This window comes from Arachis hypogaea, chromosome 17 (genome assembly GCF_003086295.3).
Source record: "Arachis hypogaea cultivar Tifrunner chromosome 17, arahy.Tifrunner.gnm2.J5K5, whole genome shotgun sequence".
In the NCBI taxonomy this organism is placed as follows: Eukaryota; Viridiplantae; Streptophyta; class Magnoliopsida; order Fabales; family Fabaceae; genus Arachis; species Arachis hypogaea.
In genome coordinates this window covers 18162621-18174857 of record NC_092052.1, presented here as the reverse complement: position 1 = coordinate 18174857, position 12237 = coordinate 18162621, and the positions used below count along the sequence as shown (strand labels likewise).

General features: G+C 30.8%; 2 protein-coding genes across 2 annotated transcripts; both read right to left on the bottom strand.

Annotated features, from left to right (window-relative positions):
* Nucleotides 1-3438: 3438 nt before the first annotated feature.
* Nucleotides 3439-4139, bottom strand: LOC112762929 (serine/threonine-protein phosphatase 7 long form homolog). The gene is made up of 2 exons (XM_025808734.1): nucleotides 3669-4139; nucleotides 3439-3627 (listed from the first exon to the last, which is right to left on the bottom strand). Exons 1-2 carry the CDS (start codon nucleotides 4137-4139, stop codon nucleotides 3439-3441), a joined length of 660 nt encoding a protein of 219 aa, XP_025664519.1.
* Nucleotides 4140-5976: 1837 nt separating this feature from the next.
* LOC112767312 (helicase SEN1-like) lies at nucleotides 5977-11470 on the bottom strand. The gene is made up of 7 exons (XM_025813183.2): nucleotides 11294-11470; nucleotides 10255-10809; nucleotides 8796-10043; nucleotides 8083-8407; nucleotides 7256-7514; nucleotides 6731-6964; nucleotides 5977-6407 (listed from the first exon to the last, which is right to left on the bottom strand). Exons 1-7 carry the CDS (start codon nucleotides 11405-11407, stop codon nucleotides 6368-6370), a joined length of 2775 nt encoding a protein of 924 aa, XP_025668968.1. The 5' UTR covers nucleotides 11408-11470; the 3' UTR covers nucleotides 5977-6367.
* Nucleotides 11471-12237: the final 767 nt, after the last annotated feature.

Genomic DNA, 12237 nt, shown 5'->3' with positions numbered 1-12237 from the left:
CTGTTTGTGAGGTTTTTCTCTTCTCTCTAATTCGGGTTCTCTCTCCTTCAGCTCTAATGTGATTCATTTTTCTTTTTGTATCTTCATCAGAGCCACAGTTAGGATTTTCTCAAAGTCAACTTCTTGGACTTTGGACTAACAGAGATCCTTCTTTCTCTTTCCTCAATCAACCCTTAAATTAGAAATTTCAAATCTGATCCTTTGCTTGACCGAGGAGGACAGAACAGCAGAAATTGATTTGCTCAGTGATAATTCCAAATCCAAACCATTGAAAGAGTACTTTGGTTCCAAGTAACATTGTGGGCCATTGATTTATAGTAGATAAAGTTTAACCACCTGTTTCCTCTTGTTACCCGAAATAGTGGTGCAAAGAGTTGAAAAAAAGTGAAGAAATCAACTTGCATGCAAATGAAAACTAATTACCTTTAACCTCTAACTTAACATGTTCTTGATTAGTTTGATTGGACATTGCTTTCTTAATTAGCTTTCTTTTTTTTTCTGGTGTGTGAGTTCGAAGATGAAGTTCTCTCTCTTGTGTTTACCAGAAGTGCATATGAGAAACCTAGTTTAGATTTAATTTACTAAAGTTTGGTTGGTATTAAACTTGGTTTGTGGGTCATGTTCAGCACACTTGAGTGCATTTTGCTTCATTATTTTGGATTATAACAAAAATAATATTGGACCTGCACACTTGAACCAATTTATTAAAAATTATTTAAGATATTAACTCAACTTAATCATATTTATTATCATCAAAGTGTTAATTATTTTTCTAATTCAACAATTATGTTCAAATAAAAACATATATATCAATGTTAAACATAAGAGAAAAAAAAACACTATTTAGCGTTTAATTAAAAAACCATAAAAAATAGTGTTTAATTTAATAAAAAGAATTAACAGTTAATATTTAATTTTAAAAATATAAAAATAAATAATTTTTAAATATTTAAAATTTACTAAAAAAATAAATTAAATAAAAATTAAACACCAAATGATAAATATCATAAAATTTACAAAAATAAAATATAATTAAACATCAGAGACCATATAAGTTTTGCTATGTGGAGTAGTGAGCAAGCCACATTAATTTAGTCAAATGTTGACTTCTAATATTCTCTGCCTTGGAGGACAATCCACAGATAAAGCCAACAACACAGAATTTTACCACTATCTTCCATGTCTGACACATTAAAATATTAATAAAATTAATTTGATCATTTTATGTAATTTTACTACATTCCTCTTGGAATATAAAATATTAGTTAAATTTAATTTTGTCTAATTAGCTAAGCCAAAATCAAAATCCAAACAATACTAATAATAATAATCAGGGTACCACACTAATTATTTATTATTGAATTGAATCGGTCTATAACTCTATATATAATCTCAACATCGATCTGAGATTGAAAGCAAAATCATCCCAAAGCACTGCATGGCTCTGTTCATGTGATTACTTGTTAAAACTTAGAAGAAGAACCACTGCTACTATTAATCAACACAAAAATGGCGACGATAATTAAGTTGGTCCCAAAAGGGTATGGGTTTGTGGCGATTGTTCTTGTAATATACTGTTTTCTGAACTTGTACATGGCTGCACAAGTGGCCATTGCTCGCACCAGGTACAAAGTTCCGTATCCCACCCTTTATGCTTCTGAATCCCAAATTAAAAGAAAAAAATTCTGTTCTGCTAACGAATATATGTATTGAGGATGTAAAAGATTCCACATAAAGAACAAGAATTCATAGCCTTATGTGAAGATTATGTAATTTGCAGCATTTTGCAAGATTAACTCTTTATTTATATACATGTGCGGTTAATTAATTTGATTTTAGGACGCAACAATTTTTTGAATTTTTTGTGGCTCATTTTTTTGGTTATGAAAGCTGTGAATGTGATGTGCTGCGTTTTGGGGTATAGAGGTGCTAGACAAATATGTGGAGCAGTTTTTTCTGCGTTGTTATATAAACAAGTCGGACTATGCGAGTTGTGGTTGGAAAAAAATATAATGGACAAATCGGACGGTCCGATTTGCAAGGAGAGAAATTTCAAATCGTGTTGTATATGAAGCTATTTTTTTTAATAATACGAAAATCAATTCGGATGGTCTGAATTGATTATTATATAATTTTTTGAATGAGCTGGAACAACTCACTGAGTCCGATTTATGCAGATAGATGTATTTAAAAATGTGTAACTCATAAACAAGGCAGCAGATACCGTCTTCTTCATCTTGTTCTTTTGCTTTCTTCCACTCCTGGTTCTCTCTTCTTTGCTATGAGGTAAAAAAAATTGATAGTGAGGTTTTGTTTCTGTTTAGATTGGTGAGAGAAATAGATGATAGAGTTCTTTTAAAAGTGTATTATTTTGGTCAGATTTTGTTACAAACATTTGAAGTAGTAAAATTTATTTGTGAAAATCCGTTAGATGTTGTTATTCCCTTCACAATCTCATTTGAAGAGCTCAAAAGTGTGATTTGTGAGAAGATAGATTCTGCGATGTCAAGGAAAATATCATGTATTTTATACAGATATCCCATACTAGTATTTGGTGGATTCGTTCAATTTCAAACCAAATATATAACCGACGAAGCAAGTATGCAAGAGATGTTTTCAATGTATATTGAAAGTCGTGCCCAAATGTCGTTCATCGAGCTGTACATTGAATTCGAACAATCTGAGGCCGACCAAAATATTGTACGGAAAGATTACAATAGTGACAGTGAGAAAGAGTTCGAAAGCAATTATGAAGTTGTTGATCCAAATAGAGATAAAGATCAAGGTGACGGCACTATGGCTCCAAATATGACAGACGTGGCAAATGCACTGGCAAACGAAGTACCGTTTGAGGAGCCATCTTTTATGCGAATGTTGGATTTGAAAGCCATGCATGCTCCGGAGTTTCCGAAATATAAGCGCCGGTACGTAATTGCCTATATTTATAAGACAGATTAGAATTCTGTAATAATTTATATTGATTGATGGACCAAATAGTTAAGTGATATGTGAAAACATATTCAATTAGCATTTGTTTATGTGTTTATGTAGTTAAGTTTAGGATAATAATATTTTTTGTTAGTTATTGATGTAGTTAAATATTAATTAGTGTTTATTATCAATATTTATTTATGTTTTTATGTTTTCTTTTTTCGTTAAGATTGAGATAATAACCTGATGTAAAGTTTATTTATATCATCATTGATGTATTGAGTGTTTATTTACCTTTAATTTCGGTTATTAAACTAAACGAAATACTTCTTTAATGAAAATATAACTGGCCTTCCTGAAGATTATCCAAGGTCTTCCTAAAGTGAGCAAGTGTAAGATACCTAAAGCGTTGGTTTCCACGCTCCCAATTACGTCACCTAATATGACTTAATTCATTAACAGAACTGGATTCTAAATATGAAGATACGGAGTAAATGTAAGATAATGTTACATGTTTGCAAGCGAAAAACTACGAAATTTCCTACGAACCGGCGCTAGATATGGCAGGCGGATCCATGCCCAAACGAGCAGCTGTGTTAGCGGACTGTCAATCTCCTTACAGTCAAAACGAGATGCCCTGCATAACGCCCTGTACAGGTGTGCGAGGCAAGCCGTCCCCAACTGTACTGTCCGATACTGCCAAAATTACGAAGTAAAGGCAGAAACTTTCAGTGCACAGATGCCCCAAGCTTGTCTCCAAACAATATCGTACCGATCAACAACATAATGTGGTACTTCACGTACCTCTGTATATTGTTTTCATCAGTCAACTGTAACCGTTCTTTTAGATCTCGAAGCCACGTCAGTTTTATACCGCTTCCTCTACAGTTTGACTTTCTCGGTGCAACCTCAAATTGGTGCAAACACTCTGCCTCTAAGGCTTCAAAACTACTCATAGTCATTCCTGTGACTGGAAGACCGTCCGTCGGAAGACCAAGAATCATAGCCATATCTTCAGCACATTCACCAATCGGAAGGTAAAAGGTATGTGTGTCTGGATACCACCTTTCGACTAGAGCATTTACGAGTCCTTTCTGACATTGGACTATTCTAATCTGAGATGCATGATAAAAAGCAATAAATCGTAAATGCTCCTTCACCCTATCATCGTACTGATCCGGATGGACAGGGTAATCACACGTCAACATCCGTAAACTCTACAAAAACATAAATTATTAATCAAACTATCAACAATTATTAATTTACTACTAAAATATAATAATTTTTTAACTAGAACAACTAATATATCCAACAAATTATTTATAACTTACCACTAATAATAATAACTAATAGATACTTTCAATTCCTACCTAACTAATGTTCTACTATAATATTAAAACCTCACTTACAACAGCATATTTATGTCAATTAAAAACCTAATAGTAAACAAATAATTATTATCGAAAAATAAATACATTATATTATTATATTTTACAAAACCTAATTATTGATCAAAATCAACAATATTAATCCAAAAATGTATTTTTTAAACATATATTTTTTACTAAAAATATTACAAAAAATTCTAAACATATTCTTTTTACTAATCTATCATATTAGTCTAACTCAAACATTAATATTGATTAAAATATTCTCTAACTATATTTATATATATATTTCTAACTATTATTTAAACATATATTCTTAAATTTCAATCAACAACAACGACGACGATGAGGACAACGTCACTGATATATGACTCTAATTTGAACTACTAACAACAACAACTAAATTAAATTTCTAATAATAATAATTATAATTCTAAATGAATTAATAATAATAATAATAATAATAATAATAATAATAATAATAATAATAATAGTCATTGATATATGTTCCTAAATTGACCTACTAACAACAACAATTATAATTAAATTTCTAACAACAATAATTATAATTCTGAATTAATAATAATAATAATAATAATAATAATAATAATAATAATAATAATAATCTCACTGTTTCTATGTTGAACTAGTAATAACAACAACAATTATAATTAAACTTCTAACAACAACAATTGTAACTCCGAAATAGAAATAATAATAATAATAATAATAATAATAATAATAATAATAAATTATTATTATTATTATTATTATTATTATTATTATTATGTTTTTAAGTTGAGCTACTAACAACAACTATAATTAAATTTTTTATAATAATAATTATAATTCTAAAATATAAAACAAAATTTAATAAATAAACTTACATAATCAAGATAACTAAGATATCTTATAATATAAAGTTTAGGATGATCAACATTTTAAAATTTTTTTTTTGGTATTTTAATTTTTTTCAACCACTTGTGGGGAGAAGAAGAAGAATTAGATGAAGGAGAAGATGGGAGAATGGTTACTAGGTGGGATGGAGATGAAACTCATTTCAGAGGGTGGATATGCATGCAGTAAAGGGTTATGCTGGAGTTAAGGACACTGTTGTGGGGAGCAACGTCCATGCGACACGTGGTGGGAGAGGGACAATTTGGACCGTCTGTTCTGTCCCCTGAAATTGGACCGTCCGATTTGCCTGAGAGAACTCGCACCGTCCGATTTGTAGCCACCTAACACTACACGCCGATAAAATATGTATGCTCTCCATATTGCTGTCCTGCATCAATCTGTTCTCCATAATAAAATTAAAAAGCGGAAAATTCGATGCAGTTATTTTTTACGTAAAATTGATAATTAAAAATTGTTAGATAATTTAATAAATTTGACTAAATTATCATTTCTTAACTACTAATTTTACATAAAAGAGATCTGCATGTGAATTTCAATTACTTATACATAATACCTTCATCGTATTCATGCAAGTCCAACAATGAATCTAACTTGCAATATTTCAATATCACTGACCAAGAAAAAAATTAATATCATATATTTATATTTTTACATATAGATAATTTCATAAGAATAAATACCTTATATTATTTGCGAAATGAGTCCAAAATTATTCCAACAAAATATATGACGAATAGAGTTATAGAGATACTAAAGTATAAAGCATACAATTCATACAATGAATAATTAATAATAAAATTCACCAAATTTCGCCATATAATCTTAATACATGTAGCTTGTATTTCATCCCTTAAAAAGTAAAAAAAAAAATGCAAGGATAAATTGCATTTCTAAATAATCTTTAGCATAATCCACCAAAAATTAGTAAATCATGGTAGAATACGCATGGTAATAAGGATAAGTTATGTTCAAAATACAATTACAGTATTGCCATTGCCAGCATGCATGGATGACAAAAACTCAAAAGGTTGATTTGCTTCTCTGCTTCTTGATCACAAGTTCAAAACTCAACAAAGGTCTTTAGGGATGGCATGTTCCATGGCATTGCATAAACATGTGATTCAATGTCTTCATGTTTTGATTTTATACATCAATCTTGGTTTATGTGCTCTGCCCAAAGAGAACCTCACAAAAATTACAATCCACCATTATAAAATAAACAACCGAAAAATACAATGTGTTCTCTAAAATCTGTTTTTTATATTAATTTGTTACATTTTTTTACAACAATATAAGATTTACAAAAATATGTTAATTCAATGCAATACAAAATACTAACCAAAATATGTTTCTAATTAATTTTGTCCAGTCATAAGTAGTAATAATTCAATTTCATATGGGCCCATGTTGAAAACTAACTTATAATGATATACATTAATTTATATTCAAATGAACATACATATAAAGTTAGCAAGTTATAAGATTCCACATACCTAAAGGAAGTAGAAGCTGTATTAGAATTGTCCCATAAACTTAGTTTCTTGAATGGTGCCTCCAGTGAATCAAGTTCAAGGTCCCACAAGGAATTCTCAATGGCCTGAGCCAGTTTCTCATCCTCATAAGCATTGTGGAAGCAGTTTCTTTCCTTAGCATCAAGAACCAGTTCCCTCCATACATTGTTACGGTTTATCAAAGTTGATGCATTTCCTAATATCCAAAGGCAATATCTGTGCATAAAACCAAACCAAAAGTTTTTCAATAAAAAAGAACTAAATCTCACCATTTAGAGCATGATCATAACATATATCTACAATATATAATGGATTCATGTAGGTACATTTTTTTTGGTGTATGAAATCTCAAATTACCAAAATGCACATAATTAATAAAGTTGGTTATTTTCAGTTATATAATACAATTTAATTTCGATACACTGCTAGTATAAAACAATTTTACACATAGATCTAATCATGTAACATCATGTCAGCAAAAACAACTATCTTTCATTAGTGGCATACCTAGCCCTCGTCAATGCCACATTTGTTCTTTGTCTATTTGAAAGAAAACCAATATTTCCAACACCATTGGATCTCACAGTTGATATTATAATTATGTCTTCTTCACCACCTTGAAAACCATCAACAGAACGAACACTCACAGAGAAGTTAGGATCACTGTCTGAAATATATTGCTTTATGGTCTTCTGGATTTCATGTACTTGACCATTGTATGGAGATATGATTCCTATGCTAACTTTCTTTCTTCTTGTCAAACATTCTGGCAACAAGAGAGGGAAAAGAAATAATATCATATCATATATATATCATATTAGGTTTAACTATGTTTTTATTCCCTATAATTGTGTGTTTAAATGTTTCAAAATTATTTTGGTCCCATTAAAAGTTTTGGTTGGTGTTGGTTTCTCATTTTTCTATAGGTAAGTTCCTTGGTTCCTATCATCTAAACTTCATATTAAATTAAGATATTATAAATAATCAAGAAAATTTAGGAAATATTGGTATAGATAAAAAATAATGTTATTAATCCAATCTCTTAATTATCCTCCTAATACTTAAATGAGTAAAAATTCAAATATATATCTTATTTTTCGAAAATATCAAAAAGATAAAAAAAAATTAAAACTTTTTTATTTAGAAATTAAGAAGATAATTAAAAAGATGAGTTAGGACTCTCATTATTTTTTTTAAAATATCTATCATTTCTAATGACATGGTAAGACTAAACACATTTTAAGAAAAAAGAGGTACCAATATCATGGCAAAACTTTATAGGGACTAAAAAACTATTCAAGCTTAATTACAAATGATGAGAAAGATAAACTAACCTTTTCTAAGTCTTTGAATAATCTCTGAGACAGCAGCAGCCTCAGCAATGTTCTTCAAACTATGATCATGATTAGACTGCTCTTTACCCCTTGATATGTTGATGAAAGAGTAGGAGCCATACATTTTCCCTTTAAGGAATTGTTTATTGTAGCTTGTTAATTTGACAATGGATGCATCAGCAAGTTGCTTATCATAGAACTCTTCACTTGGGAATTTGCTAATTGATGGATGCATCCTATACTGAATATTAAGCATGTGCCTCTCTTTTCCCAACAATACCAATCTCTCAAACAAACTTCTTCCAAATTCAGCCTTCTCAGCTATCTAAAATTTGATCAATTAACATATTAGATAATGATCTTCAATAATAAACAAAATTCAAAACAACTAAGTTACTAAACCAAAGGAGTATCTACTAGAATATTTAAAAAGATTAAACAAGCAAAACTACTTGGTTAGGGTATTTTAAACACGGGTTCAAACCATGGAAACAACCACCGATATAATTATCAGGTTAAGCTGTGTACATTACACCCCTTAGGTGCCCTTTCCCGGATCCTGCGTTAACACGGATGCTTGTGCACCAGAAAGTTTCCTTTAAAAGATTTCAGAATCTAAACCAAACTCACATTTTTGTGACCTAATTTCATATATGGTAATCAAGTAAACAACTCTTTTTCCCTATATTTTAGTGCTTGAGCATCCAAAGTACCTTGCTTTTAACCAATGCAGGAAGCTGTCTTTCATCACCTATGAGAACAGCATGTTGAAGACCAGGAAGTTGCAATGGAATTGCTGATTCACATTCTCTCAGCTGTGCTGCTTCATCAATAACTACAAACCGGAACTTTTCCCCTTCTTGAGTATGCAGTTTAGAAGAACTTGATGCAGTACAAAATACTAAGCATGCTTTCTCAATGCAAAACATTGACACGCCATGTTTGCTTGTGATCCAAGGAAGCGAAATTGAACGTGATAGTGAACTTAGAATGCTTTGTAGGCTTTTTCCATCTTTACATTGATGAAAGTCTCGTTTGAACTTGGTATTGCGCAGCGAAGTTTCCAAAGATTTCAACAAATTCAGAGCAATGAACATTTTCTTTACCACTTTGAATGAAATCATAGATGTTGGTAGGTGAGTATACAAGGCTTTCATGAACAACTTGAGCCTACCTCCAATGTAACTGAACCTTTGCTTCACAAATTGCTCCATCGTCATACCAGAGGTACTCATCTTTTTATCTTCAACATACAAATTGTAAGACTCTACAATGCCATCGAATTTCTTCTCAACAAATTGCTCAAATGTCAAAAGGTTAGAACTCTTCACTTTTCTCTTGTATGAAGAATATGCACGTTTTACATTGCTGTTACTTTTCTTAGCAAATTCTTCCAATGACATTAGATCCTCCTTATCATTCAGTTCACACCTATATTGTTGATTGGGGTTCTTCAGTAACTTGATCATAAGTTCCAAGTGATGTTTCCACCCGGTTAATGGCATAAAACACTTTAAAAGCTCTTCCACTCTATAATCAAGAAACACGTCTTCAAGACCGGGAAAATTGTCCACTTTCATTCTGTTTTTGTTGCCAAATAGCAAAATGTTACCAAGGCCATAAGTATCAAACTTCTGTGACTGCTTAAACAAACTATGCAGGCGAGACGCCACGGTCAACACTGCATTATTAGTTGGAGCACATGTCAATGTTCTGATCTTTTCCCGGAGCAATGAATATAACAAGCAAGCAACAGTCTTTGTTTTGCCGGTTCCCGGGGGGCCCCATATAAGTTTAACATTATGACTGTAATGGCATTTGCTCATAGCAACACAGCTTAGAACAGAATCTCTTTGAGATTCATTCAGATTCTGAGCACGGATTATGATTTGTGCTGAAGATTGAGCTGGAGACTGAGTCATGCTTTCTCCAGAACAGCAAATCTGACAGACTTCTTCAATCTGTAAAATATGGTATAACCATTGGAATTAAAAATAAGAAATCAAATATATTCAACAAAAGTAGCAGCATATCAAAATCAGAGAACAATGCATGAACATCTATAATATGAATCTCATGTAGAAAATGTTTCCATCGGTGTTCAATTAGTTATTGGTACAAAAAAGTTTGCAACTAGCCTCAATTATGCTTTTCAAATAACACTTAGCTTACATTTGAATTAGGCTCATGCTGCAGAACTTTTTCAATAATGTTCATCTTTTCACCAACATTCAGTGCTCGCCAAATGCGAATATTTGTGGTCATGTTCAACAAATATACAACATAGAGCTTTTGTGTTTCGTTAATATTCCCGGAAAATTCAAAATCCATATCCAAGCATTTAGATGAAAGTACTTCAATCTCATCAGTAAATTCATCTTCTGATCCACAAATAAAAGCAATATGGTATTGCATTTTAGGCCTGTTCAAGTCATATATCCCTTTTGGTCTAACATCTGTGAAAGCAACAATGTCTCCAAATTCAGGTTCATATTTTCCAACATTTTGAACTTCTTCAGTGACCTTCTTTACTCTCATTTTATAGAACAAGGCCTTGGGAGGTTTGAAGTCCTTGGACCTTTGAATTGTCATGACCTCACAAAATGGAGCTTGAGAAACACCTTCTATTCCTGAGCACAGATCACTGTGAGTTTCCTCAATCAGTGGGAAAATAAATGAGTTCAAGTACTCTTTTGTTGAGGAGAATGAGAGTGGAATCTTCTGAACCTGTGAAGAAAAACATTGTATCTCCTAGAAGATCAAAAATGGTATAGAAAGTGCAACCAAAATAGATAATAAAATTAACATCATTTGAGGCATAATATATAACTATAACTATTATATTACAAAGTTATAGTGCTTCCCATCTTGCTAAGAAATTTCATTATCTACTTACCTCACTAATAAAGAAGGGTGTCACAGTGTTTTGTACATTCTTAAAGCAGAAAAACAATGTTTGTATTAATCTTTTTTGAAGAGAAGTTGAAATTAAGAATACAATTTAGTTTGCAAATTTGTGATTAAAAATACACGAGCAACTTTGTACTTATGAAGAACAGCACTCTTTCAATTCTACATTTTGTTTCCTCACTCTGTTAAAAATTTAAAAACAGAACAAAAACAGAGAACTTACTAGATAAATAAAAAGAATAATGTAAGAATATCAAAGGTTAAAGAATATTGAATATAACACAATAATAATAAAAAAGACCTTGTCTTTGTAGAGCTTGTGGTTGAGAACATCATGGAGAGTCCATGAGAACATAATATCCAACAAGCTTTGATGCTTATCATTTTTCTGTGTGCTTGTTGAAGTCTCCTCCATCCTTGATCCTTGTTTTTTTCTCTCTGAATTCTAAATGACACAAATAAAGAATATGAGTCACAAATTTTCTCTTTATTTTGTTGACGTATATAGCAGTAAGCCAGTCACTATAACTGAAGGAAACTGAACCGTCCACAATAAAAAACTTCAACCCACATTAGTAAATAGAAGCAGTGAAGGATAATTAGCTGCAGTAAATACTAAATAGGAACAAAAAGGTAACCCTAAATGAAACTTTCATCGGCAATTGATTAGTTTACACTATGTTTACAAAGATTTGCACGTATAAAGTACATAATTTCTATTTATTTTTTACTATAGTTTATACATAAAAAAAAATAAAGTATCGTTTTTGTTTTATATTTTGGGATAAATTTTAAAATTGTCCTTAATATTTAAATCATTTTATTTAAGTTCCTAACATTTTAAAATTGGCTCAATGTTGTCCTGCCGTTAGGATCTGTTAACAGAATTAACGACGGGGCAAAATTGAGACGATTTTAAAACGTTAGAGACTTAAAATAGGACGAAAACATTGGGTACAAATATGATACATAAAAATAAATTTTAATTTTATCCTTCAATAGAATCAAATTTTTATGGTATATAATTATTTAATTATTTTTTAACCACATCTAAGTAAATTAAACTTAATCACATTATTTTTATTTTAAATAAATTTATTTTTATAATTTTACTCTTAAAAATTTTTGGACTTTTAAATCCAACTAAAAACATATTTTGGTCATTATTAATAATTAAATTATTTCTCAAACTCAACAAAATTAACACAACTTGTACTTCCATTCAAGTTGTCACCAATGATCAAA